This window comes from Macroventuria anomochaeta (genome assembly GCF_010093625.1).
Source record: "Macroventuria anomochaeta strain CBS 525.71 unplaced genomic scaffold BU25scaffold_42, whole genome shotgun sequence".
In the NCBI taxonomy this organism is placed as follows: Eukaryota; Fungi; Ascomycota; class Dothideomycetes; order Pleosporales; family Didymellaceae; genus Macroventuria; species Macroventuria anomochaeta.
The window spans coordinates 215,573-236,885 of record NW_022985403.1 but is presented as its reverse complement, the minus strand read 5'-3'; the positions used below and the strand labels follow the sequence as shown (position 1 = coordinate 236,885).

Sequence of the window (21,313 nt, the reverse complement as noted above, 5' to 3'; positions counted from 1 at the left end):
GTGAACCACACAATACTCTCAAACTTTCAGGCGCCTCTCTCATCTAAGACCTGATTGGTCAGGCAAATAGGCATTTTAGGCACCACTTAATATCGCTGCCTTACGAGCACAATGCTCACATTTAGTCATCTATGAATTCCTTTACATATTCGCCTAGGCTAGATGTTACAAGCTGGCATTTTCAGCTCAGCGTCAAATGCTCTTCGACTCCCCAAAAGATTCATAGATCTAAGCCCTTCAAGCCAATGCGTCGCCCAATCCAAATCGCCAAATCAGTGCGCCGAAACTCCTGGGTCGCAGCCCACAAATTCGCAAAGCCATGTTTGCTGTCCTTTTCGGACTGTCGTGGAGCCACATATATGCGACTAATTCGAATGGATCTTCTTGATCTTGTTGACGCCTTCGTACAGCGCACGGTCAACCGCAGCAGCGACTGTGAGTGTGCCACCAATCACAGCGCACAAGCCAACAAGGAAACCAGAGAAAGACTTGTCGCGCACTTCGCGGTTGATAACCTTCATTGGCGAGATGTCCTGTGCTCAAATTAGTCACAGTTCGTCAGCGCTGAAAAGTGCAAAACTTACGTAGGAGAAGAAAACACCCGGGATACCACCGCGAGCATGAATACGCTCCTTGTGGCCTTCCTGCTCATCAGTGCCGCCCTGAAGACTCCTCTTGTGGCTGGTAACAGAGTACTGATGTGTCTCGATGCTTCCCTTGTAGTTACCCTCAATGATCGCACCAATGTCTTGGTCACTAGGACGAGCTGCCTCCTTCTCCCAGCCAAGCGGCAAGTAGGCGGTTGAGACGACTTTGACAAAGTACATGTAGTTGAAAGCCTTCTCGTCTGTGTGCTGATCTGTACCGTCTAGGGGATTGATGTGGTGGTTCGTCCAGCCACCCGGACCAGTCGCAAGATGGTTCTTCGCCATGTTCTGCACAACAACGTCGCTCAATTGGGGGCCGAAACGCAGGTGGTGGATTTTGTGGGTGAACGTGTGCGCGTATTCGTCCTTGAAGTAGTTCTCAAGGTCGTGTACGTGCAGGTTGCCATTGGAGAAGGACTTCCCAGGCGCAATGTGGAAGTTTCCAATAACCTTGTTGACCTTGATGCTGCCCTCAAGGCGGCATCCCTCCTGGCGCTGGGCGTCAAGGTGTTCAGCGTAGTGCTCGCGCTCGCACTGCTCAACACCCTCGCCACGGCCGAAAGACCATGATACGGAAGCGTAGGCGTCGCGGACTTCGTCACAAGAGTTACAGCAGCCGGGCTTTTGTGCGTTGGTGGGGGCGGGGGCGCCGTAGCATTCGCCGCAATAGTCGGGGGCAAGGTGGGAAGCTTCGTCCTTGTGTCTGTCATGCGTCAGCTACTGCACTATCTTTCGCATCTGTCCTCGTGTCGCGAGAACCGAAGCGGACTCACAGATCAAGGGCCTTGCTCTCAATCTCCTTGCTGCCCTCCTTCTCAGGACTCAGGCGCACTTTGTTGATACCGTGTGCGACACCCATCTGCAGCTCGCCGGACACATCCATGATATCGAGGGTGAGCAATTCGCAAGGCATCCGCGGGAATGTGACATTCAAGCTGATCTCCATGCGCTCGCCTCTACCTTTGTCGACAACCAGCTCAGGACGGACTATCACCCGTCTGTAATCTGCCCACTCGCCCAATGTCAACCAGAGAATGACCAGTAAGCTCACAATGGTGACGATTCCTCCGGACGTTGTACGAATGCGTGCATCTTCGACGGTTTTTGTGAAGGCGTCGAGGCGCGTGAAAGCAGATTTGGGAGGCATTTTGGCAAACTACACTGTAGGCAGTCGAGGTCGAAAGAGTATTCGGGGTTATAGAACGTGGAAGTGAGACCGCGGAGGTGTGGCGCGGGCAAGTGTCAGTCCGCGTACCGAGAGTCTACAATTGCAGACGCACCTGCAGCTGCTTCTCTAGGAATGTCAAAGGAGTGAAAAGCCTAGCAAGATCAATGCCGTGGCAGCAATATCATTGTACAGAAAGAAGTGAACTGCGAGACGCGTGGTTGTTGCGACGCTCGGCTGAGTAAAGGACAGCTATGCGCTCTGGAACGTTAGTCGAGGTACCCGTGCACTAGCACGAATCAGGAAAGAGCGTGTTCGAGCACCGGCAGGGCACAGCATTAGCGGAGTTTATCTTCAGTGCAAGATGAGTTAGATTTTGTTAAGATGTCTATTGTGACCTCGCTAGGTAGCCATGATAGGAGTAGATCGAAAATCGGTGGTATGGTACATATGCAGTCGCTGAAAGTCAATACACTACAGGCTGTAGGCCCTGGGGGTATTCACGAGTCTGACACGTGCAGTCACTGTAGCCATTTAGTCCCTCTTGAAGGCCTTGGAGAAGTCCCAGTCGTTCAAGTATCCACTTCCTACCTACATCGATTGTCAGCATATGGATATGAAATCTTGTACAGGACTACGTACGCAGAGGTAGGTAGCAAAGCTGAGCCAGCCCAGGTAGGGTGCAAGCAGCCAACCACACGTGGGGTCGACCTGGCCCCAGATGTAGGCAAGGTAGCCCACAGCGCCGCCAAGAGCGAGGATATCGACAGTAGCAGCCACTGGTCGTCCAAGGCCGAAGTACAGAGGTGTCCAGATGAGATTGAGGGCCAGTTGAATCGTGTACAGAGTTGCTCCCTGCTTAGCCAGGGCCACAGTTTGAGGGTTGATAGAAGTCGCGCCAGTCGTCCATGCTCGGTAGGCAGTGTAGCCCATCGTTGCGTACAGGGCGGTCCATACCGGCCCAAAAACCCAGCCAGGAGGGTGTAGAGGAGGCTGTCTGAGTGCTTTGTACGATGCTTGAGTAACAGAAGCTGTCAATCGTTAGTGAAAGTGTTATCCAAGGAGTGCTAAAGTCACCCACGGCTGATGGAAAAGCCAATCGCGGTCCCGCAGGCCACAGGCAGAAGAATTGCAGCTGCCGGGTTCTCGAACAGAAAGCTCGGAAGCGTGAGGGAGGGGATGTATGAGGTCATGTTGGTGAGATGTGGTATATCGTCCCGAAGACTATCAGGTACTTTGTACACCGATGCAACACTCAGTCGAAAGATCTTATACTCGCGTCCGAGTCTCGCGATGCGTCTACGTAATCCCGCAGGTTCCAATCGAGCCTCCATGCCTCGGTCGTTCAGCGGGCGTTGCTGGCCCACTTGCCGTGCTCCGTGCCTGCCTCGCGTTTGCACTAGCCCTGTTTCAGCCCTCCGCTCCTTCTCCAGCCGCCACGACCACCTCACCCTTCCTCCACACGTCTGCCTCTCCCTCCCAAGCAGGACACACTCCAACATCCTCGTGAGTGCATTCGCTCTTGTTCTTGTCGCAGCCTCATCTTGTTCGTATCTCCCCTTCTTGCCGGGCTATCGCCATAGCTCCCCTTAGCTTTGTCTGCCGGACGCCAGCCTCTTAGCTACCTCCCATCCCCACCCTTCTCTTCTTACGGCGCAGCTCGCGTGTGATCAATCGCATCGAGTGCTGTCGCCATCTTGTTTACTCTTCATTACTGCACCCCCTCCCAGACTAGTCGCATTCCTCTTGTCACTCATTTGTCCTCTGTCTAACCCGAGGCCGCCATGGCAAACAGCTACTTTCGACTGTCTGGCGCTTGTCAGACGTCAGATCCATCTATCGAGACTGCGTATCCGTGTCCTGCCTAGCAGTATCTCCTCACTGTGTTGATGACTGGCTCATCACACACTATCTAATACCCTTCATTCAGCTGCTGTAGCTGCCTCTCTGCAACAATGGACTCGTACAAGTGAGTACAGATCGAGCTATCGAACGCAAGCGCACATTATTGACAGTCTTGTAGTAGCACTCGAGAGGACTCCAGGCCGCCGGCCGACTCCTACCGACGACGCTCTCCTGGTAAGCAGCATGCTGGACGCCTGACTGATCCCGGCTAACCTAGTGCCTTGCAGCTGCCGGAGATCGCAGGCCCAGGCGGCGCTCGCGGTCGCCTCAGAACATCGACAGATATCAGCCCGACCGCGCTCGAGACTACGACCACCCGCGCCGTGATGGAGGTCGCCGTCGCTCTTCTCCTCCGCCTGTACAGGCTGGCATCGACCGCTACGTCCCTGGTCAGGACAGCTTCGCTCCTACGTTCACGACCAACCCGATTCCGAATCCCATGTCGCTCGAATACCAAGTTGGCTTCAACTACTTCGCTGAGTGGTGGCGCGTAGAACAGGTGATGAAGGAGGAGAAGGAGCGTGCAAAAAATGGCGGCAGGAAGCCAGTGCTCAAAGGCGAACGCGAAGCCCGCGAGGAGCGAGGCAAGGAGCGCGAACTCATCCAGGCCGCGTACGATGAGTACAAGGAGAAGCTCCAGGTGCAAATGGCCAAGACTTTCGTGGACAAGCACAAGGGCGAGGAATGGTTCAAGGAGCGCTACGACCCCGAGTACGATCAAGCCTTCAAGGAGAAGCTGCGCGGGTACCGTCACGGTATATACACCGAGTGGGAGGGACAAATCGATGAGGGTTATTTCGACGAGTTTACACTTGAGGGAATCTACAAGAACGATTCGAACGGCGCAGGCGGTATTGTCGAGAAGGAGGAAGGCGAAACCACTGCTGCGAACGAAGTGTTGGGTGTAGGGGATCTCCTGCCATGCAAAGGCGGCGAGATTCGTGACGAATCAGCCTTCCAGCCCACACTGCTGATCAAGACCATCGCCCCTACCGTCAACCGGGAGAAAGTTGAGGAGTTCGCCAAAGAACATCTTGGCGAGGGTCCCGGTGGATTCAAGTGGCTCAGCCTGAGCGATCCAAATCCACTGAAGAAGTGCCATCGTATAGGATGGGTGATACTGCACCCGAATGATGAACAGCCCATGGTCATCGATGACCGTGGTGATGCACGCGACGATGAAGGAGAAGATGGAGCCCTTGATGAGAAGCCTATTCCTGCCCCGCAGAGCACAGCGCAGAAGGCACTCGAAGCCATCAACGGCAAGACTGTCGAGGACGAAAAGCGCGGGAACTTTACCTGTCACGTTGGCGTGCACGAGACCCCTGCAGCTCCTCGAAAGAAGGCGCTCTGGGATCTCTTCTCGGCACCCGAGCGAATCGAGCGCGACTTGGAGCTAGCTGAAAGACTAGTCAGGAAGCTTGACGGTAAACTAAAAGCGAACCACGAGGAAGAGTTTGGCCAGATTGATGGTGTTGCCAAGATCGAACAGCGTGTCGAGGATCTTCGCTCGAAAGGTTGGCTACAGCCTCCAGCCAACGCCCCCGCTCCACCCAAGAAAGAGCGAGATCCTGAAGATCTGGAAGAGGGCGAAGACGAGACTATGGACGATGAAGAAGGGGCTTATGACGAAGAAGTCGATGACGAAGAGTTGCTGGTCAAGAAGAAGAAGCTCGATCTTCTGATTGAATACCTTCGACGCGTACACAGCTTCTGCTTCTTCTGCGTGTTTGAGAGTGACTCGGTCCACGAGTTGATCCGCAAGTGCGCAGGCGGACATCTTCGCCGCCCTCGTGCCAGCCTGACAACAGCAGCGAAGGCCACTGCAAGGGCCACCGCTACCGGCGAGCCATTCCCATACAAGAAGCAAGAGTCTGGCGACGCCGAGAATGGTGAGGGCAGCCCAGTCGCCGAGCGCAAGCCGATGAAGCTGAGTGGGAAGAACCAGCAGCAGCTTCAACGGGCGTTCAATTGGGTGAAGACTTACGAAGAGAAGTTGCTGCAGCTTCTGGAGCCAGAGAACGTGGACGTCCGCAAGCTTGGTGGCAAGCCACTTGATGAGGCCATGGAAGATGAATTAGCAAGGTCCTGCAAGCAAGAAGATGAGTCGAAGTGGCGTTGCAAGGTCCCAGAATGCACAAAGCTGTTTAAGGGTCAGAACTTCTGGCGCAAGCACGTCGAGAAACGCCATCCGGAGTGGCTCGAGAAGTTGCAGAAGGACGTAAGTACAGGCCAAGTCACTGATCTTGCGCACGTAGCTAACAAGCCCACAGCTCGAACTCGTCAACAGCTATGTCGTTGATCCTGCACACATCGCTCCCTCGCGCAGTGATGCCAATAGCAATGGCCACTTCCCAATGGGCAACCACGTTCAAGCAACGGGCACACCACGCGGATTCAACCTTGCCAATATGAACATGGCTATGTCCAGCAACGGAATGCAGAACGCGATGAACGTTGGAAACATGTTCAATCCAGCCATGGGTGGCAACTGGGATCCCTCCCTCGGTACACACGATGCTGGAGCTATGCGCCGCGGCGGCCAGCGATTCAATAGCCGTACTGGGCCATATGATAGGCAGAACCGCGACCGTCGCAACGGTCCGAATGGTGGTAACGGCCGCCTTACACCTCCACCGCGCGGTGGACGACCTGGCGCGCAACGGCACGGTGATGGTGGGCCAGGACCCCTGCAGTCTACACAGGGGCGTCAGATCAAGAGCTACGAAGACCTTGATGCTGTTGGTGGAGGCGGCAGTGGTGAGCTGAACTACTAGCCACATCGGCACTGGAGCCACTGGAGCCACTGGAGCCACTCAAACAAACCAAACCAAGCTGGGCAGTGCGCTGTGTGATCTGGTCATAAGGTTGGCGTTGGGGTCGACTGTTCCAATTTGCAGGCTAGTCTGTCATTTGTTCTACTTGGGAAAGGACCAGGCATGGGACAGGGCGTTCCTGGTCTAGCATATGCTGCACTTTAGTGCATGCGTGTAACTTGTATTCATGAAAACCATACGATAGATAATCAAGGCAACTCATGACAAAGTTTGCGTGCTTGTTGTTTCGAGCGGTGATGCTGCAGCGCAGACATTTGTTTCAACAAGCTTTCCCCAGTCTCAGCGAGTTGCAGTCCGGGACAAGTTGCCTGTGGCGCGCTTGGCACGTGGTCCAGGCCGTGGTTGAGGGTACGGTCAAGTGTAAGACAAGCTCTGGGGATGAGGTGCCATGGAACTGCAACCGTCTGAACACGTGCGTTTCTGACATTCTCAAAGCGCTCCAGGTGATGAACATGCTCCAAGCTTCAGGCAGTATGGTTCAAACATCGAAGTGTTTCGCGGAACAGTCTGAGTGTGTTTGCAAGAACGGACTGCGCGCGTATTCGTAAGAGGGCCTTCAACCTGCAGCCAAGGGCACCTCTGATGCCGTGCGTTCCTTTGTCGCCCGTGCAGCCCGCCCGAGGACTCCTAGTCGATCGCAGCGCGCCCGCTGATTGCTCGGCCCTACCGGCTAAGCCATGGAGTGACGCAGCCCTGCCCACCAGCCACAGTTCTTCACGCGCTCGCAGTGCCTTGAGTGCCGACAAGCATCGACGCAATCTGCTTTGAGCGAATTGCGGGTGGAGCTGATCCTCGACGAGGCCGACTCGAGTATCGTGCACGCAAACCCCGGCAGATTTCGCCGGTGGAGCAGCGTGCAAGCCCCAGCAGCAGCCACACTAGGTGTCTGGTTATTGCAGGACAGCCGGGCGTCATACAACACGCGTCGACATTACTTTATTACATCGCCGTGCCCAAGAGACCGAGCTTTCTATATAACTATTTCCGGACCCTTGCGACCTCGACGCCTGCGCCTTCTCCCTGCCCCTCTTTTCCTCTGACCTCTTGTTTAGCATGGCTCAAGGCACCCCGCCTGGCCTGGTGCTCAACGGATGCACAGTGCCCACCATGGACGATCAGCCCTCGATCTCCAATTTTGGCAAGCCTCATGCTGCAGGTACAGAGCGGCCTGGCGCTCAGCGGGCAGACACAACCTACACGATGGCGTCTATGATGTCGGTGCCCCCAGAGGGCTCCATCCTGACCGGCAAGCAGGAGCACTGTAAGCCGCCGAACAGCACTCAACGCACCAGAGACACTCACACATATGCAGACCTTAAACGCGAACTCATTTCCCAGCAAACACAATACGAAATCTCCGAACTGTCGTCACCCACTGCCCTCAAGCGCTTCGGCGCACCCTTCCGCTCAGACGCCGGCGAAGTCGCTCCAGAAGACTCGGAGCTCCCACTGCTGCGCTACATATTCGTCCACCATGTGCGAAACTTCCCATTCCTGGACAAGGCCAAGGAGAAAGAGTTCTGGCAGAACAAGCTGCAAGTGGTGAGTTGGTGACACCATACGGAGATTGAGAGCGAAGGCTGACAGGGCAATTTCCGTAGTTCCTCGAATCGTTCGCAAGCAAGGATATCTCGTCGTCAGAAGACCGCCTCGAAGAGACAAAACGAAGGAAGCTGGCGCTGAAGGCAGAGAAGCTGGTCGAGCTTATGATGGTCTCTGGTATCCCCACCGCGTCTGGCTACGAGGAGAGGATACGCTTCTCTGAGATGGAGATCGTCGAGCGCGGCGCAAACGAGGAGGGTCTACACATGAACGCACCGAGTGGGCATTTCATTAATGGCTGGGATGTCAACGTTGCCGGCGTGCGAACCACGTCAGTGAAGAAGCACGTCCGATACCACACACACGCGGTAGGTCAAAGTCGCAGCGATTGGCGAACGCAAGCTCACGAATTGTAGGAATACCTTATCCGAGTCAAACAGAGCGGCGATCGAGAAATCTACGTCGGTCGGCGATACCAGGACTTCGTCAACCTCCACAAGCGGATACGCCTCGAGCTTCCGGGAAAAGTGCTCCCTCCACTTCCTCGCAAGAACAAGAAAGACTCCATTCTAAGTTCGAACAAAGACGACGATGATGCTAGCTCCATCTCTTCAGTGTCAACACAAGGACCGGCACCTGACGTATACGAGAAGAGCGACGGCGGCGGTGGAGGTCTGCGAAGCTACCTCTGGGGTAGCGGTCACAAGAAAAATGCTTCACAAACATCACTCGGAGGAGGTCGAGGGACACGGTCTCCTCGTGCGTCAGGAGAGGGTTTCGGCTATCAGCTACCACGTACTCTCTACCGCGAAGAGCAGCGTGTATCGCTACGAGCTTTCCTTCGATCGTTCTTAAACAACGAGAGGATCGCACAATCCAATGCTATGACTGACTTCCTCACGCGCGATCCCATCGAAGTCAACGAGGAAGAGATGGAAGACATTGAGAAGCGCATGATCATGGATGAGAAGCGCATACAAGAGCAAAAGCAGTTTTACGAAGTGGCACGGAAACGTGCTGCCGAGCTCGACATACACATGGAGAAGTTCAGGCGAGAGATTGTTGAGAGAAACGGCCTCTCGCACCTCTTCCAGGAAATCAGGGTGAAGAACTCAATATCCCAGCTCAAGCCAGAGTATCAGAAGTTTGCAGAGTGGTTGCGGATAGAAGTCGCAGCTACTATTTACCACCTCTTCTTGGCCGAAGACAACTCACCGGAGCTCTTCGCGCAGGCGAAACGGATACATTCACTCGTGCCATACGGCGTGCTGAAGAACGTCATCAGGATTGCCAACCCAGCAGCGGTAATGAGCGGAGTGCTTGATTTGTTCCTTGCGCAGCCTTTTGGTGCAAGGTCCTTGCTTCAGCGCATCTTTGGTATGGCCATCAACGATGGTGTTAGTTCTGTACAGAAAACGATTGACACCCTCGGCTCCACGAAGATCAAGGACGAAGTCTTATGCGCAAAGATCAAAGCCTACGTTGAGTCAAACGAGGACGTTAAGCAGGTACTTCGGCAAGAGGCGGAGAGCGAGCAGGTCGACATCGTCGTTACAATTCTACGATCCGACTTCTTCAAGCCAGAATTGAGCTCCCAGCAGGTGGAAAAGGTCTTCAATGCCTACGTTGCGTGGAACAATGCGGTGGAAAATGTGAGACCGACCAGTCGTTACAGCAGAAACAACAGCAGTCGCAGCGTTAATAGCGTCCTTACTAATGCGTCTGGTCAGATTGACAAGGACTTGCGACAGGGCGCCGAGCTCTTTGCGCATCTCAAGCAGTACCTCAAGCTGTGTCTGAGACAGCGAGACAAGCTTATGATGCTCCAGATCATCGAGGAGGTAAGCATGCAATTTCAGCTATGAGAGACACATTGACTAACGGTCCCAGCCCACCACCCTCCAACTCTTCCGCGACCTCTTCACCATCTTCTACGAACCCCTCGTTCGCGTGTACAAGTCCGCGAACGTCTACAACAGCATCACCGACTTCGCCATGTTCGTTGACGACACGATCAAGACCATCGAGGCCTGCCAACGCCAAGAAGTCTCTGCAGACCCCAATCAGACCGTCCAAGCTTTCATCGACCTCTGCGCACGCCACGAAGACAACTTCTACAAGTTCGTGCACGAGGTTCATATTCATGACAACGGCCTCTTCGACCAGCTCATGGGCTGGCTAGAAGGCATTCTCGAGTTCCTGCGGCACGGCCCCGGTGGCGGCGGCAAGCTCGACATGAACGCTCTGTTCCAGGGCGGCATGGATTCGAACACCATCGACAGACGGAAAGCTATCAGAGAGATCAACAGCCTAATCAAGTGGCAGACCGCCCGCAAGAAGTGGCATCAAGACAAGACGAGGCAGAAGATGGCGAGTGCTGGCGACGAGCCCGATCCCGTGCTTGGCGGTATGGCAGGCTTCAAGAGCAGCGACTTTGGGCTTAATGAGGTAAACAGTCACCCCTATTTAGCAGTCAGCTTGTACTAACATGCAAAAGCTCGACCTCCAAGATCTCGAACTCGACGACGACGCCACCGACTCCGACGAAGAAGAAGAGCTCGACGACGACGACGATCCGATTGAAGCTGAGCGCAAGAACCGCGCGAGGGCGGCGGAGAAGCTCAAAAGGAGAGCGGGCGAGCCGAAGAAACCGGCGATTGAAGAGATCAAGAAACTTCATCCGAGTTTCTTGGCTATGTTGCGGAGTGTGTTGGCGCAATAGAGAGCGGTGGGCGGGAATGTTGATGATGAGGGAAGACTACATATTCCTAGATGACCCCTAATGGTAAATGTATATAATCAGGCACTTGTGCGTAGGACGGGTGGCGTCATTGTTGTTACTGCTTGTCTGTATTCACAATCTTCTTCCTGTTCTACACACTGAAGAACAAGCAAAACGAAGGTAAATTCCTCGTCATCAGAACACTTTTCTTCTTCCTCATTGCCCTCCCTCCTTCTTCGCTGGCATCCCCAACATCGGCACCTTCACCTCGGATACCACCTTCCTCTTGAAGTACTCATGCGCTTGGGTCCCAATTATCATGCCCCCCATTCCACTCCACGCTCACCCTCTCTAGGCCCTTCACCTCACACAGCGTCCTCACGACCTCCACAACATCGTCCGCCAACCCCACAACCTTCTTGCCCTCCATCTTGAACGCAAAGAGCACATCCACAGTCATCCGCCTGACCATTACTACCTGATCAGCGTCAAGGTGCTTGAGAAATGTATTCCGCGGCGGCGAGTAGTCCAGGATCTCATTGTTCGCGAGCACCAGTCCGCGCGTCTCGATATAGAGCTGCCTACTCACTCGAGTAAGCGCGGGAGGGACGTGAAGCGGGACTGCAGGGCCGAGAGTCATGGCGTGGAGGAGGCTGTAGTAGCATTCTGGACATATGCGTGGGCGGAGTGCAAGGTTGAAGGTGTAGACACGGATGTGGTGCCTGCCGAGCGCGTGAGCGAGGACTTTGGTGCGTACTTCTTTGGGAAGGCGCAGGAGTGGTGAGTTTGTTTGTTTGAGCAGTGTGCTGAGAGTTCAGCATAGATGGTCCAAGGCTGGCGGGTTGACTGACATTGGTGCTGTGAAGGTGTTTTAGGTGCCGAGCGGACTGGAGTGGTGCGGCTGTGCAAAGCCCGGACAGTAGAGAAGGGGTTGCATGGCGCGATGGGCTTTGGGATGATTGACAGATGTATTTTCGGGCACACGGTTTCTCTGGGAAGTGGGGAGGATTGGGTCTGGAGGCAACTGCAGGAGGAAGGAGATTGCCAAAGCTGTAAGTGAAGGAATGTATCAGAAAGAAAAATCGCCAGCACAAAACGAACAGCAATTGCACTGGCGTCACTCCAGCTTATTGTCGTTCTTCTGTTCCTTCACTCGTGACGAGATTTTCATAAAGCTTTTGCCGTCGTTTGTAAACATCCGCTTCACCACACCGACCTTAAAACCTACCACGATGACCAACCTATATTTTCAGCGCTGTCGCACCCGTAGGAAACCGCACACTACAAAGGGACGAAACGATACCATGTAAGTCTCTAATCAATGTCGCGGATATTGCGTCCTGTCCACTAAACGGGCTCGTTAGCACGATCCGTAATCAACAACAATCACCGCTTCTTCGTCTGCCAGCAGAGATTCACAACGCCATCTACGAACACACACTCAGCGACACTGAAGTCCGCTTTTTCGACTGGTCCTCCTGATATATCTCATGCTACCTAGAGCCCTATAGCCCCAGCTACTGGATGCACCTGCCTCCCTTCATGCTCACACCGTTGGCGTACACGTGTCGCCCAATTCACCACGAGACTTCGTCCCTACACCTCCGTTTCTACAAATCCCGTGAACATCCTACAAGCCTGGCAAGCTTCATTGGTCCACTCAAAGGTGGCAACGTTCAGAAGCTGAGGTGTATCTGCATTGAGCTGGGATGTGACGGTGGTCCAGCATACCGCGACGGCGCATATCAGCTCTCTGGCAGCTTAGTCGAAGTTGTGAAGGTTTTGAGAAGTTTGTCTGGACTCAAATGGGTGGTTGTGGAGTGGGATGTCGCCTATGTCCTTTCAGAAGATCAAATCTTCAGTGCAAAGGTTAGAAAGCTCTTTGAGCTTCACGGACTTGGAGACAGGTTCGAGTTCCGATGGTTTGATCCAAAGAAAAACCGGGGGAAAGGCCTAAAGACTGGACAGATAAGAGACGAATTTGACTGTATACCATAGGAGGAGAGCCTGTCCTTGATCTTAGAGGCAGCGCAGGCTCGATAAGAGGTGCTGACGCGCAATGCAGGTATGAGCACTAACATCCGGATGCTTGGGTAGGAATCAGTCCTTGAGTTCTTGCCGCTACCTTGGTTAGTAGGTTCGGCTTCAATGCACCTTCCCATCTCTCACTTCTTGTCCGGTTGTTCCGCTTCACTGTATCAACTACACATACCGCCTGCTATTTGTACTCGCTCGCTCCCAGCCCAACGCCATGAACCAAATCATCGGTGCATGTTTGGTAAGTACAAGCGATTAAATCCTGCGTGTGGCAGATGCCATAGTGGTCTTCAAAGGGTATATTCAATCATGCTCATACGGTTGACATACTCGCGATTCGTGTGAGCAGTCGCTGCGCCATCAACGCCCTTTTTGTATCATACAGCTCGTCTACCCGTCAAGTACACCGCTCTCCTTCAAGCTCCTGAACAGCTCTGGCTCAAGGAACTTGCTGATAGTCACATCCTCAGCGAGACCCTTCCTTCTTCGTGTCTTGAGCACGAAGTCTCTGGCAAGTGCCTGTGCGGTGGCGGGCTCGAGGGGTCGCAGCTTGATCTCCTTATCCAGTGGGTCGCCGGGTACGATGGACCAGCGGTCGAAGACGAGGGAGAGTGATACTTGGCCTTGCGTGTGGATCTACGTAACAGTCAGTATAGTCTTAATCATCAAGGACGCAGAAAACTTACTCTCAGATCGGTCTCGAAACCGAAAGAATCGATGACCGGAATAAGTCCTCTCACATTGTACAGCGGTGTACCAGCGATCGGTCCATCCTGCAGCACGTGTCCTCTCCTCCTGGCAAGCACTGTGTACAGACTACTCTTAGTGTCTGCAGGACCAGTCATGCTGCAGGAGTACACCGGCTCCATCAGCCTGGGGCTCGCCATGAGGAAACTCGAGTAGCAAGCTCGTCGACTTGTGGGGATAATCTGACCACCTCCACGGAAGATGGCTTCTGACGCCAGCTCGACGTCTGTGATGCGGAACTTGGTGTTGCGAATGGGTTCCTCGCACAGCGGACCTTCACGTGTCGCCCAGCTGAAGCCTTGCCGTAATGTGTCGCGGACCGTGCGAAGTGTTTTTGAGTCGATTTCTGAGGGCAGTGTGTCGTTTTGCAGGATGTTAGCACCCATATCATCAGGTCCGAAGGCCCAGATATTGCGCGATGCAAGCAGATCGTAGCCGTAGTTCTCTTCGAAGAACTTGCCAACCACACGGACAGGGTCTTTGATGTTAACCTTGCCAGCTTCGATATCCTCTGCGATCCCTGGGTCTAATGGCTCGGCAATCATGGTGAGCTTGTTCTTCTTGTTTGGTGTCATTGCGTAGCACTTGATGGCAGACATCTCAACAACCGTCTCGCAGAACCTCGTGACTGGATCCGAAACCTTGATCTCCATGTCGGCATACAGTCGTCGCAAATCGTGCAGAACGCAGTCCATGTACAGTTCGCCGGTACCGAGAACGACGTGTTCTCCTGACTCTTCTACCTTTGTGGTAATGAGAGGGTACGACTTGTTGACCTTACGCAAACCGTCCAGCATCTTCGGCAGTTCGGAGGGGTTTATGGGCTCAACTGCCACCTTGAAGACAGACTCAAAGAAATGTCGAATCGGTCGGAAGATGTACGCGTCTTCGTCGTCAGGAAGCTTCGAAGCGACGATTGTCGCCGTCTTGACGATCGAGTTGTCGACACCGCCCAGCAGCACCCAGTTGCCTGCTGGTACACCACTGACAGGTACGTTGTATCTCGACTCGGCGATCCATGTGTCTGTGATGGTGGCAACGACCATGTCTTCCTCGTCTTCGATGGTGTAACCCTCGCCAAGAACGCGCACCGATTGTGGAGACTTTGCGATACCGCTCATGACTCGTCCCAGAGCAGTGAACGACTTCGCGTCCGTAGCATTGAACAGCTTTGTAACGTGCACCACGAGAGGACCATCCTGGTCACACTTCTCCATAGCCTCTGCAGTTTTTGAATCCAACGGTCCAGTGTAGTGTCGCTGAAGTAATCTCTTCGCACCTTCGGCCGGCGATGGAACGTGTTGGGTGATCATGTCGACAAAACCTGACGATGGGCCAAAGTACTGCTGGCACACCAGGCGCATGAGCTCCTTGGCATCGGTCTTGTACTCCGAAGGCTTCAGATTGATGCCGAGTGCATTCAATGTGTCCTTGAGGTCGGCTGAGCTTTCGCTAAGAGTGTGAGAGTAAAGTTTGTAGACCGGCTCCAGAATCCAATGCACGAATGACCGCTGTGACCCCTCCTCCTGTGCTTTACGGCTAAACTTGCGGCTACCCGGGTTGTAGAAGATGTCGCCCCATAGTCGCATGGCGAACTTCTCGACATCCAGACCCTTCATAGGCACTCCGAATCCTGGCAACCGCGAGGGCCCTGGGTAAAAGTCCGAGTACATCTTTGCGAATGACTGGATTGTGAAGCACCATCGCATACTTGTGCAGGCGAACGCGACGTTGCCTTTCTCAGGGCTGACTCGTCTGCTCTCGCCCCTTCCAGGAATTGTGTTCTCAATGACTGTGTTGACCTCCTCTATCACATGCTTGATCTTGAAGTAGGCATCCTTGGGTGGAAGCTTCAATTCCAAGATGAGACGGTCCATCTTGTTGATTACCAAGGTCAGAGGAAGGTCTTCCAGCACCGCATGCTTGATGACCTGCTCTGTGTTGACCTGTACACCTTCCACAACATCCACAACCAATACCACACCATCGACCAGGCGCAAGGACGATGCAACCTCATCTGCGAAGTTGACGTGTCCAGGTGTATCCAGAATGTTGAAGAGATGCGACTTCGACTTAGTGTTCTGCAGAACCAAGCTCATCGGCGCTGCCTTGATCGAAAGGCCTCGCTCGCGCTCGAGGATGTGTACGTCCGTGTATCGCAATTGCTCCTCCCTCTTCTTGCCCTTCTTGTAGTCCAGTCGGTCCTGGATGTCGTGTGTCTCCATCACCAACATATCCATGAACGCAGTCTTTCCATGATGCAAGTGTCCAGTAATTGCAATATTTCGTATCTGATCCGGAAAGCTCATCAAATCGGTCAACAGCTCTCTCGAGTAGTGTACAGGCGGCAGATCTGTCTCCTGCACTGTGAACTTCTTCTGCACGACTGGCGCAATGATTGGCTGTGCCAGCGACTGCGTGTCCTCCTCTTGTACCAAAACTTCGACATCTTCGCCATATACGTCGGCCGCGGAGGGGTAGTACTGTTTGTCTTCGTGCAGGATTACGGCGTTCGATGGGCCCTCGTCAACCTCCATAAGCTGCTGGTCGTTCACCTCGGCCTCCTCGGGCTCGTCATCGTCGAGGACATAGGCGTCCGCCGCCTCGCCGTTCGTCTGGACTTCTTCATCGGACTCGGCCTCCCCAATAAAGTTACCAAACCTATGCCAAGTCAGTCGCGTAAATATGGACAGTGTTTCGACAGGTCTTACTCGTCATAAAGGTCATCCATGGCGGCGATACGCGTAAAGTCAACAATGCACCGATACGCGTCACGGCCTCGAAGCTATCCAAAGATTCTGGCGATGGCGCCGGCCCGTCAGTTTCGCCTAGCTCCATGCAGAGAAGTGGGGCAGGCGGTGAGCAATGGCACCAGCTATCCCTGCTTAGTGCAGGCTGCAGGGAAAGTGTCGACCGATGGCGGCGCGCTCTGCAGAGAAGAATCCCATCACATTTTAAAAGGATCATTTCCTGCCTCTGTTGAAGAAAGAGCTGCTTTTTTCCACGTACAACTTTTTCTGTCACGTCTAATATACCCAAAATGTCTTCTCTTCCCCCCGTTTACATTGTCTCGGCTGCCCGCACGCCCACGGGTATGTTCCTTGGGTATGTTTTCTTGTCGAAACGAGGGGCAACGGACAGTCAACTCACCACCAACACAGCTCCCTCTCGAGTCTGAGCGCCATCCAGCTCGGTTCCCATGCTATCAAGGGTATGTTGAAACTTGTTTGTCTCCTCTGCGGCCAATTGTCTAACATATGCACAGCTGCCGTTGACCGCGCCGGCCTGAAGCCTGAGGATGTTGAGGAGGTCTTTGTTGGCAACGTTCTCTCTGCAAAGTGAGGAGATACCTCCCCTTTTCCTGGAACTCCACTGACATACCCCAGCCTCGGCCAGAACCCTGCCCGCCAGTGCGCCATTGGTGCTGGCCTCCCCGAGTCGACCGTTTCCACCACCATCAACAAGGTGTGCGCCTCCTCTATTAAGTCGATCATCGTCGGTGCGCAGACCATCATCACTGGCAATGCCGACATTGTTGTTGCTGCCGGTACCGAGAGCATGTCGAACACTCCCCACTACCTCCCCAACTTGAGGACTGGCGCAAAGTTCGGCGACCAGCCACTGGTTGATGGTCTCCTGAAGGACGGTCTTACCGACGCCTACAAGAAGGAGCACATGGGCCTGCAGGGTGAGGAGTGCGCCGATGACCACGGCTTCTCTCGTGAGGACCAGGACGAGTACTGCATCCGCTCCTACAAGAAGGCCATTGCTGCGACCGAGGCTGGCTGGTTCACGTCTGAGATCGCCCCCATTGAGGTTCCTCAGGGACGTGGCAAGCCCCCAGTCACCGTCTCTGTTGACGACGAGCCCAAGAACGTGAGTCTTTACCTCGACTCAGGTGTTCACTAATCTAGTGAACTTTGAGTAATCAGTCACTAACCAAACGCAGTTCAACGAGGCCAAGACCCGCACACTTCGCTCCTCCTTCAAGAAGGACGGTACCGTTACTGCCGCCAACGCCTCGCCGCTCTCCGATGGCGCCGCGGCACTTGTCCTCGCCTCGGAGGAGGCTGTCAAGAAGCACGGCCTGAAGCCCATTGGCAAGATCCTTGGCTGGGGTGATGCTGAGCAGAACCCCTCCAAGTTTACCACTGCCCCTGCTCTGGCCATGCCCAAGGCTCTGAAGCACGCCAAGGTCGACATCTCCGCCGTCGACGCTTTCGAGATCAACGAGGCTTTCAGTGTCGTTGCGCTGTCCAACATGAAGATCCTCGGCATCAACGAGGACAAGGTCAACCTTCACGGAGGTGCCGTTGCTCTCGGTCACGCCCTGGGTGCCTCTGGCGCTAGGATCACAACTACCCTTCTTGGTGTGCTCAAGGAGAAGAAGGGCAAGGTCGGCTGCGCGGGTATCTGCAATGGTGGAGGCGGTGCCTCAGCCATTGTTATCGAGTCGCTGCAGTAGAGAAAACGAATACCCAAATGATTTGACGCATAGGATGGATAGATAGATGAAACTTAATTATAGTACCTTCAAGACACGTACTTCTGGTGGCATGTCGAATTGGAACATGCATCTTGTGATGGACATCAAATTGAGGGCGTATCGAGGCTCTTATTGCCGGTTTCACCAAAGGTACGACAGCTCTTGAAGCGGGTGAACGGTCTCATCCCGCACGATCAAGTGGCCCGAGATAAGACATCGTTCTGTGAACACCCCTTGCGGGATTGGTAGTCATCTGTCACTAACTCACACAGTACGTCAGACGTAGGATTTTGGAGAGCCTCATGGTCCTCGCAATGCGACCTTCAGTCTGCATGCAGGAACGCTGGTGTACGCACACATCGAAATGCAGCAGAATCTTCCATGCGCGCATTTGTTCCCGACCGACAGAGATGAGTGGACGATAGCGATAATAAATATACGTTGGGTAGAAATAGTACGCTTGAAGGTCGAGTTTCAGGCCGGTGGACCATCTCGCTTGCCTTTCGAGCGGCTCCCCTCGTCCAATCAACCCCTCTTCCGCAGCGACTTCAACCGCCTCGCGTTTCAATCTGTCAAGTCCGCGGCAGCGAACCGCAACCATCACACCAAACAACAACCTTAGGCAGGCTGATCGAAAGCGCACGGCGAAGCCTCGGCCATGTATTGTCCAGGATGCGGTGTCCTCGCGGCTGGTACCTGTTTCACGCGCCACCAGTCGATGCTCGGTGACCAACCCGTTCAAATGTCCATGAAACAATGCGGTCTTGGTCAAACGCTGCCAACGACGTTATCGAGCCTTGTCCAACGCCGTCCAGCCTTGCCTGTGATCGTCAGTGGCTATTCCTGCATCTCGTCGACAGACTAACAGTAATTGCGACTCGTGTGCCTTGTTTGGGAGAGGACTTCTGGATCCAGTCCGCTCGTTGAAACAGAACTATGCTGGTTAGACAGTGTGGACAACCGCTCGTCTAACGAAGCGAGAGATGCCTAAGGGACATCTGTGGTTTAGTGCGTGCTGGAAGGAGAGCCGCGTATATAGGCGTGTGCGCCCCAGATTAACTACTGGGTGTCTCGCTGCTGGTAGTATTCTCGAGTCTCTAGTCTTCTGTCTCTTCTATAGCGTCTAGTACGCAGTCATTCTCTTCGGTATTATCTTCTTCTAGCGTCTTGATGATGCGTTCCTTCACACTCCTTTTGGCCGCGGCCTCGCTTTTTGACCTTAGCATAGCTGGCTATGCTTTGGAGGATGACTACATGACTGACTTCTACGGCGCATTCGACTTCTTTACAGCAGAAGATCCGACAAGTGGTAAGTGGTGCTACGGATGAATGACAATTGCTCTGCTAATGATGGTCAGGCTTCGTCAAGTATGTCGACGAAGCTACAGCGAGGCAGACAAACCTCATCAATGCATCCACGACGGTACCAGTAGAGTGGGGTGTTGACTCCACCAACGAGACCCCAGAGGGGAGGCCTAGCCTTAGGCTCGTAAGCAAGAAGAAGTACAACGCTGGGCTGGTGGTTATGGATGTGGCGCATATGCCTACTGGTTGTGGTACATGGCCTGCGTACGTAGTGACACCTTTCTCGATACCGTCTCGGGCTAACGTGATGTGCAGTTTCTGGATGGTAGGACCCGACTGGCCGACTGGTGGAGAGATCGATATTCTCGAGGGTGTCAACGAGCAAACGAACAACGGTATGACGCTCCACACCGGTCCCAACTGCAAGATCGGCCCCGACACCAGCACATTCGCTGGTGAACTTATTACCCCCAACTGCGATGTCAACGCTCAGAACCAGAGTAAGAACGTCGGGTGCTCCATCGAGCACCCCTCAACAGACAGCTACGGTGTCGGACTGAATGCGATCGGTGGTGGCGTATACGCAACTCAATGGACCGCCGAAGCTATCAGCGTCTATTACTTCCCACGAGGCTCGATTCCGGACGACGTTCTCAGCGACGCCCCTAACCCTGACGGTTGGGGTCTTCCTGCTGCTAAGTTCACCGGCGGATGCGATATCGAGAGTATGTTCAATGAGCAGCAAATTATCTTTAACACTGCGTTCTGCGGTGACTGGGCTGGTGCGGTTTGGGAGAGCGGGTCTTGCGCAAAGAAGGCAGCTACTTGCGAAGAATACGTGCAGAACAACCCAGAGGCCTTTAAGGATGCATACTGGACCATCAATGCGTTGAAGGTATACCAAGATAACGGGAGCGACACACCGGCTCCGTCTGCATCTGGTGCACCTGCCCAGAGCACTGTCATTTCTGAGCCGGTCCCAGTTCCTACCGGCAATGCTACAGTGCCTGCGATTTCCTCCGGCTATGCGACGATCCCCACCGAGGTCCCAACGAATCCTCCCATTCTTTCATACTCGGAGGGCTCTTATGTCGCACCAACGATCTCTGCTTCTGAAGAGCTGCCCGCCGAGACCAGCACACTGGTCGCCGAGCCAACACCGTCCGACAGCGTACCCACGTCAGAGGCCCTCGAACCCTCAAAGACACAAACCAGCACTGGCTACCCCGTCGCACCAACATCAGCAGCTGCAACAACATCAAAGGCCGCGACGCCAACCAAGCCCGCTGATCCCGTCGGAGACGATGGTATGCCAGGCTTCCAGTGGCCCCAGCCCGGCGATGCACCAGCATTGAACGCCACACAAACCGCCGATACGTCCTCTGAGCCCACCGCAGCACCGTCCGGCAACATGAGCCTGCCTGTCGAGAACCTGTCCAGCACCACCGCGGCTGCTGCACAGTCAACAAGCAGCCAAGACTACGAGTCTCCGCCAATCGTTCCTACCAATGCTCAAGACGAGGCTCCTGCGGCGCCTACAGTGACGAATATTGTTGGTGAGAAGAAGACGGTGTACCAGACCGTGTATGTGACTGTTACTCCTGGTGCAGAGGCAACGCCTGTAGCGGGCTTGAGTAAAGTTAAGGCGGCAAGGTTCTTGAGAGAGCATAGAAGGAGGTCCGTTGGGCATCATGCGAGAATGTGAGATGGGGGAAATGCAGAAGCGAGAAAGAGAAAGAGAGGATGGATGTTGGATGATTACATGATGTTGTTTGAGTGCGCGTATACCCCTGTTTTTTTGTAAATACCCGTCTTGAGAATTGACTTATAACGATAATGCTCAGAATGCCTCAGAATCATGTCTATTGGCACTACAAAAGTGGAAAGCTCGCGTACATGCAGGCTTGATGTGCTACAAAG

At 54.1% G+C, this 21,313-nt stretch overlaps 8 protein-coding genes across 8 annotated transcripts; 5 read left to right on the top strand and 3 right to left on the bottom strand.

Annotated features, from left to right (window-relative positions):
* Window positions 1-104: 104 nt before the first annotated feature.
* Window positions 105-2,041, bottom strand: BU25DRAFT_402095 (endoplasmic reticulum-golgi intermediate compartment protein-like protein 3). The gene is made up of 3 exons (XM_033705033.1): window positions 1,421-2,041; window positions 585-1,350; window positions 105-533 (listed from the first exon to the last, which is right to left on the bottom strand). The coding sequence occupies exons 1-3, from the start codon at window positions 1,792-1,794 to the stop codon at window positions 366-368; spliced, it is 1,308 nt and encodes a 435-aa protein (XP_033556973.1). The 5' UTR covers window positions 1,795-2,041; the 3' UTR covers window positions 105-365.
* Window positions 2,042-2,310: 269 nt separating this feature from the next.
* BU25DRAFT_377235 (benzodiazepine receptor family protein-like protein) lies at window positions 2,311-3,026 on the bottom strand. The gene is made up of 3 exons (XM_033704139.1): window positions 2,894-3,026; window positions 2,455-2,843; window positions 2,311-2,403 (listed from the first exon to the last, which is right to left on the bottom strand). Exons 1-3 carry the CDS (start codon window positions 3,003-3,005, stop codon window positions 2,347-2,349), a joined length of 558 nt encoding a protein of 185 aa, XP_033556972.1. The 5' UTR covers window positions 3,006-3,026; the 3' UTR covers window positions 2,311-2,346.
* Window positions 3,027-3,268: 242 nt separating this feature from the next.
* BU25DRAFT_415025 (uncharacterized protein) lies at window positions 3,269-6,783 on the top strand. Its single transcript, XM_033707440.1, has 4 exons — window positions 3,269-3,781; window positions 3,836-3,891; window positions 3,945-5,938; window positions 5,991-6,783. Exons 1-4 carry the CDS (start codon window positions 3,768-3,770, stop codon window positions 6,492-6,494), a joined length of 2,568 nt encoding a protein of 855 aa, XP_033556971.1. The 5' UTR covers window positions 3,269-3,767; the 3' UTR covers window positions 6,495-6,783.
* Window positions 6,784-7,908: 1,125 nt separating this feature from the next.
* BU25DRAFT_415024 (uncharacterized protein) lies at window positions 7,909-11,031 on the top strand. The gene is made up of 3 exons (XM_033707439.1): window positions 7,909-8,464; window positions 8,513-9,937; window positions 9,987-11,031. Exons 1-3 carry the CDS (start codon window positions 8,264-8,266, stop codon window positions 10,581-10,583), a joined length of 2,223 nt encoding a protein of 740 aa, XP_033556970.1. The 5' UTR covers window positions 7,909-8,263; the 3' UTR covers window positions 10,584-11,031.
* A 2,214-nt stretch (window positions 11,032-13,245) lies between these two features.
* On the bottom strand, window positions 13,246-16,357 carry BU25DRAFT_377226 (elongation factor 2; the record flags this gene model as incomplete). Its single annotated transcript, XM_033704138.1, has 3 exons — window positions 16,314-16,357; window positions 13,542-16,263; window positions 13,246-13,491 (listed from the first exon to the last, which is right to left on the bottom strand). Exons 1-3 carry the CDS (start codon window positions 16,331-16,333, stop codon window positions 13,246-13,248), a joined length of 2,988 nt encoding a protein of 995 aa, XP_033556969.1. The 5' UTR covers window positions 16,334-16,357.
* A 201-nt stretch (window positions 16,358-16,558) lies between these two features.
* On the top strand, window positions 16,559-18,140 carry BU25DRAFT_377225 (acetyl-CoA acetyltransferase IB). The gene is made up of 5 exons (XM_033704137.1): window positions 16,559-16,707; window positions 16,764-16,813; window positions 16,868-16,940; window positions 16,989-17,478; window positions 17,552-18,140. The coding sequence occupies exons 1-5, from the start codon at window positions 16,643-16,645 to the stop codon at window positions 18,065-18,067; spliced, it is 1,194 nt and encodes a 397-aa protein (XP_033556968.1). The 5' UTR covers window positions 16,559-16,642; the 3' UTR covers window positions 18,068-18,140.
* A 565-nt stretch (window positions 18,141-18,705) lies between these two features.
* Window positions 18,706-19,106, top strand: BU25DRAFT_205306 (uncharacterized protein). Its single transcript, XM_033701141.1, has one exon. The coding sequence runs from the start codon at window positions 18,747-18,749 to the stop codon at window positions 18,951-18,953; it is 207 nt and encodes a 68-aa protein (XP_033556967.1). The 5' UTR covers window positions 18,706-18,746; the 3' UTR covers window positions 18,954-19,106.
* A 69-nt stretch (window positions 19,107-19,175) lies between these two features.
* Window positions 19,176-21,201, top strand: BU25DRAFT_377222 (glycoside hydrolase family 16 protein). The gene is made up of 3 exons (XM_033704136.1): window positions 19,176-19,397; window positions 19,447-19,657; window positions 19,709-21,201. Exons 1-3 carry the CDS (start codon window positions 19,259-19,261, stop codon window positions 21,096-21,098), a joined length of 1,740 nt encoding a protein of 579 aa, XP_033556966.1. The 5' UTR covers window positions 19,176-19,258; the 3' UTR covers window positions 21,099-21,201.
* The last annotated feature ends 112 nt before the right edge of the window (window positions 21,202-21,313 follow it).

Excerpts from the sequence above, each read along its gene's own strand:
- BU25DRAFT_402095 (XM_033705033.1), bottom strand. The coding sequence starts at position 1,794 with ATGCCTCCCAAATCTGCTTTCACGCGCCTCGACGCCTTCACAAAAACC. Across the intron at positions 1,351-1,420 it reads GAGAGCAAGGCCCTTGATCT|ACACAAGGACGAAGCTTCCC; the intron begins GTGAGTCCGCTT and ends GACGCATGACAG. Across the intron at positions 534-584 it reads CGGGTGTTTTCTTCTCCTAC|GACATCTCGCCAATGAAGGT; the intron begins GTAAGTTTTGCA and ends ATTTGAGCACAG.
- BU25DRAFT_377235 (XM_033704139.1), bottom strand. The coding sequence starts at position 3,005 with ATGACCTCATACATCCCCTCCCTCACGCTTCCGAGCTTTCTGTTCGAG. Across the intron at positions 2,844-2,893 it reads GATTGGCTTTTCCATCAGCC|CTTCTGTTACTCAAGCATCG; the intron begins GTGGGTGACTTT and ends AACGATTGACAG. Across the intron at positions 2,404-2,454 it reads GCTTTGCTACCTACCTCTGC|GTAGGAAGTGGATACTTGAA; the intron begins GTACGTAGTCCT and ends CAATCGATGTAG.
- BU25DRAFT_415025 (XM_033707440.1), top strand. Across the intron at positions 3,892-3,944 it reads CTACCGACGACGCTCTCCTG|CTGCCGGAGATCGCAGGCCC; the intron begins GTAAGCAGCATG and ends AGTGCCTTGCAG. Across the intron at positions 5,939-5,990 it reads TCGAGAAGTTGCAGAAGGAC|CTCGAACTCGTCAACAGCTA; the intron begins GTAAGTACAGGC and ends ACAAGCCCACAG.
- BU25DRAFT_415024 (XM_033707439.1), top strand. The coding sequence starts at position 8,264 with ATGGTCTCTGGTATCCCCACCGCGTCTGGCTACGAGGAGAGGATACGC. Across the intron at positions 8,465-8,512 it reads TCCGATACCACACACACGCG|GAATACCTTATCCGAGTCAA; the intron begins GTAGGTCAAAGT and ends CACGAATTGTAG. Across the intron at positions 9,938-9,986 it reads TGCTCCAGATCATCGAGGAG|CCCACCACCCTCCAACTCTT; the intron begins GTAAGCATGCAA and ends TAACGGTCCCAG.
- BU25DRAFT_377225 (XM_033704137.1), top strand. The coding sequence starts at position 16,643 with ATGTCTTCTCTTCCCCCCGTTTACATTGTCTCGGCTGCCCGCACGCCC. Across the intron at positions 16,708-16,763 it reads CCCACGGGTATGTTCCTTGG|CTCCCTCTCGAGTCTGAGCG; the intron begins GTATGTTTTCTT and ends CCACCAACACAG. Across the intron at positions 16,941-16,988 it reads GGCAACGTTCTCTCTGCAAA|CCTCGGCCAGAACCCTGCCC; the intron begins GTGAGGAGATAC and ends GACATACCCCAG.
- BU25DRAFT_205306 (XM_033701141.1), top strand. The coding sequence starts at position 18,747 with ATGTATTGTCCAGGATGCGGTGTCCTCGCGGCTGGTACCTGTTTCACG.
- BU25DRAFT_377222 (XM_033704136.1), top strand. The coding sequence starts at position 19,259 with ATGATGCGTTCCTTCACACTCCTTTTGGCCGCGGCCTCGCTTTTTGAC. Across the intron at positions 19,398-19,446 it reads AGCAGAAGATCCGACAAGTG|GCTTCGTCAAGTATGTCGAC; the intron begins GTAAGTGGTGCT and ends AATGATGGTCAG. Across the intron at positions 19,658-19,708 it reads GGTTGTGGTACATGGCCTGC|TTTCTGGATGGTAGGACCCG; the intron begins GTACGTAGTGAC and ends CGTGATGTGCAG.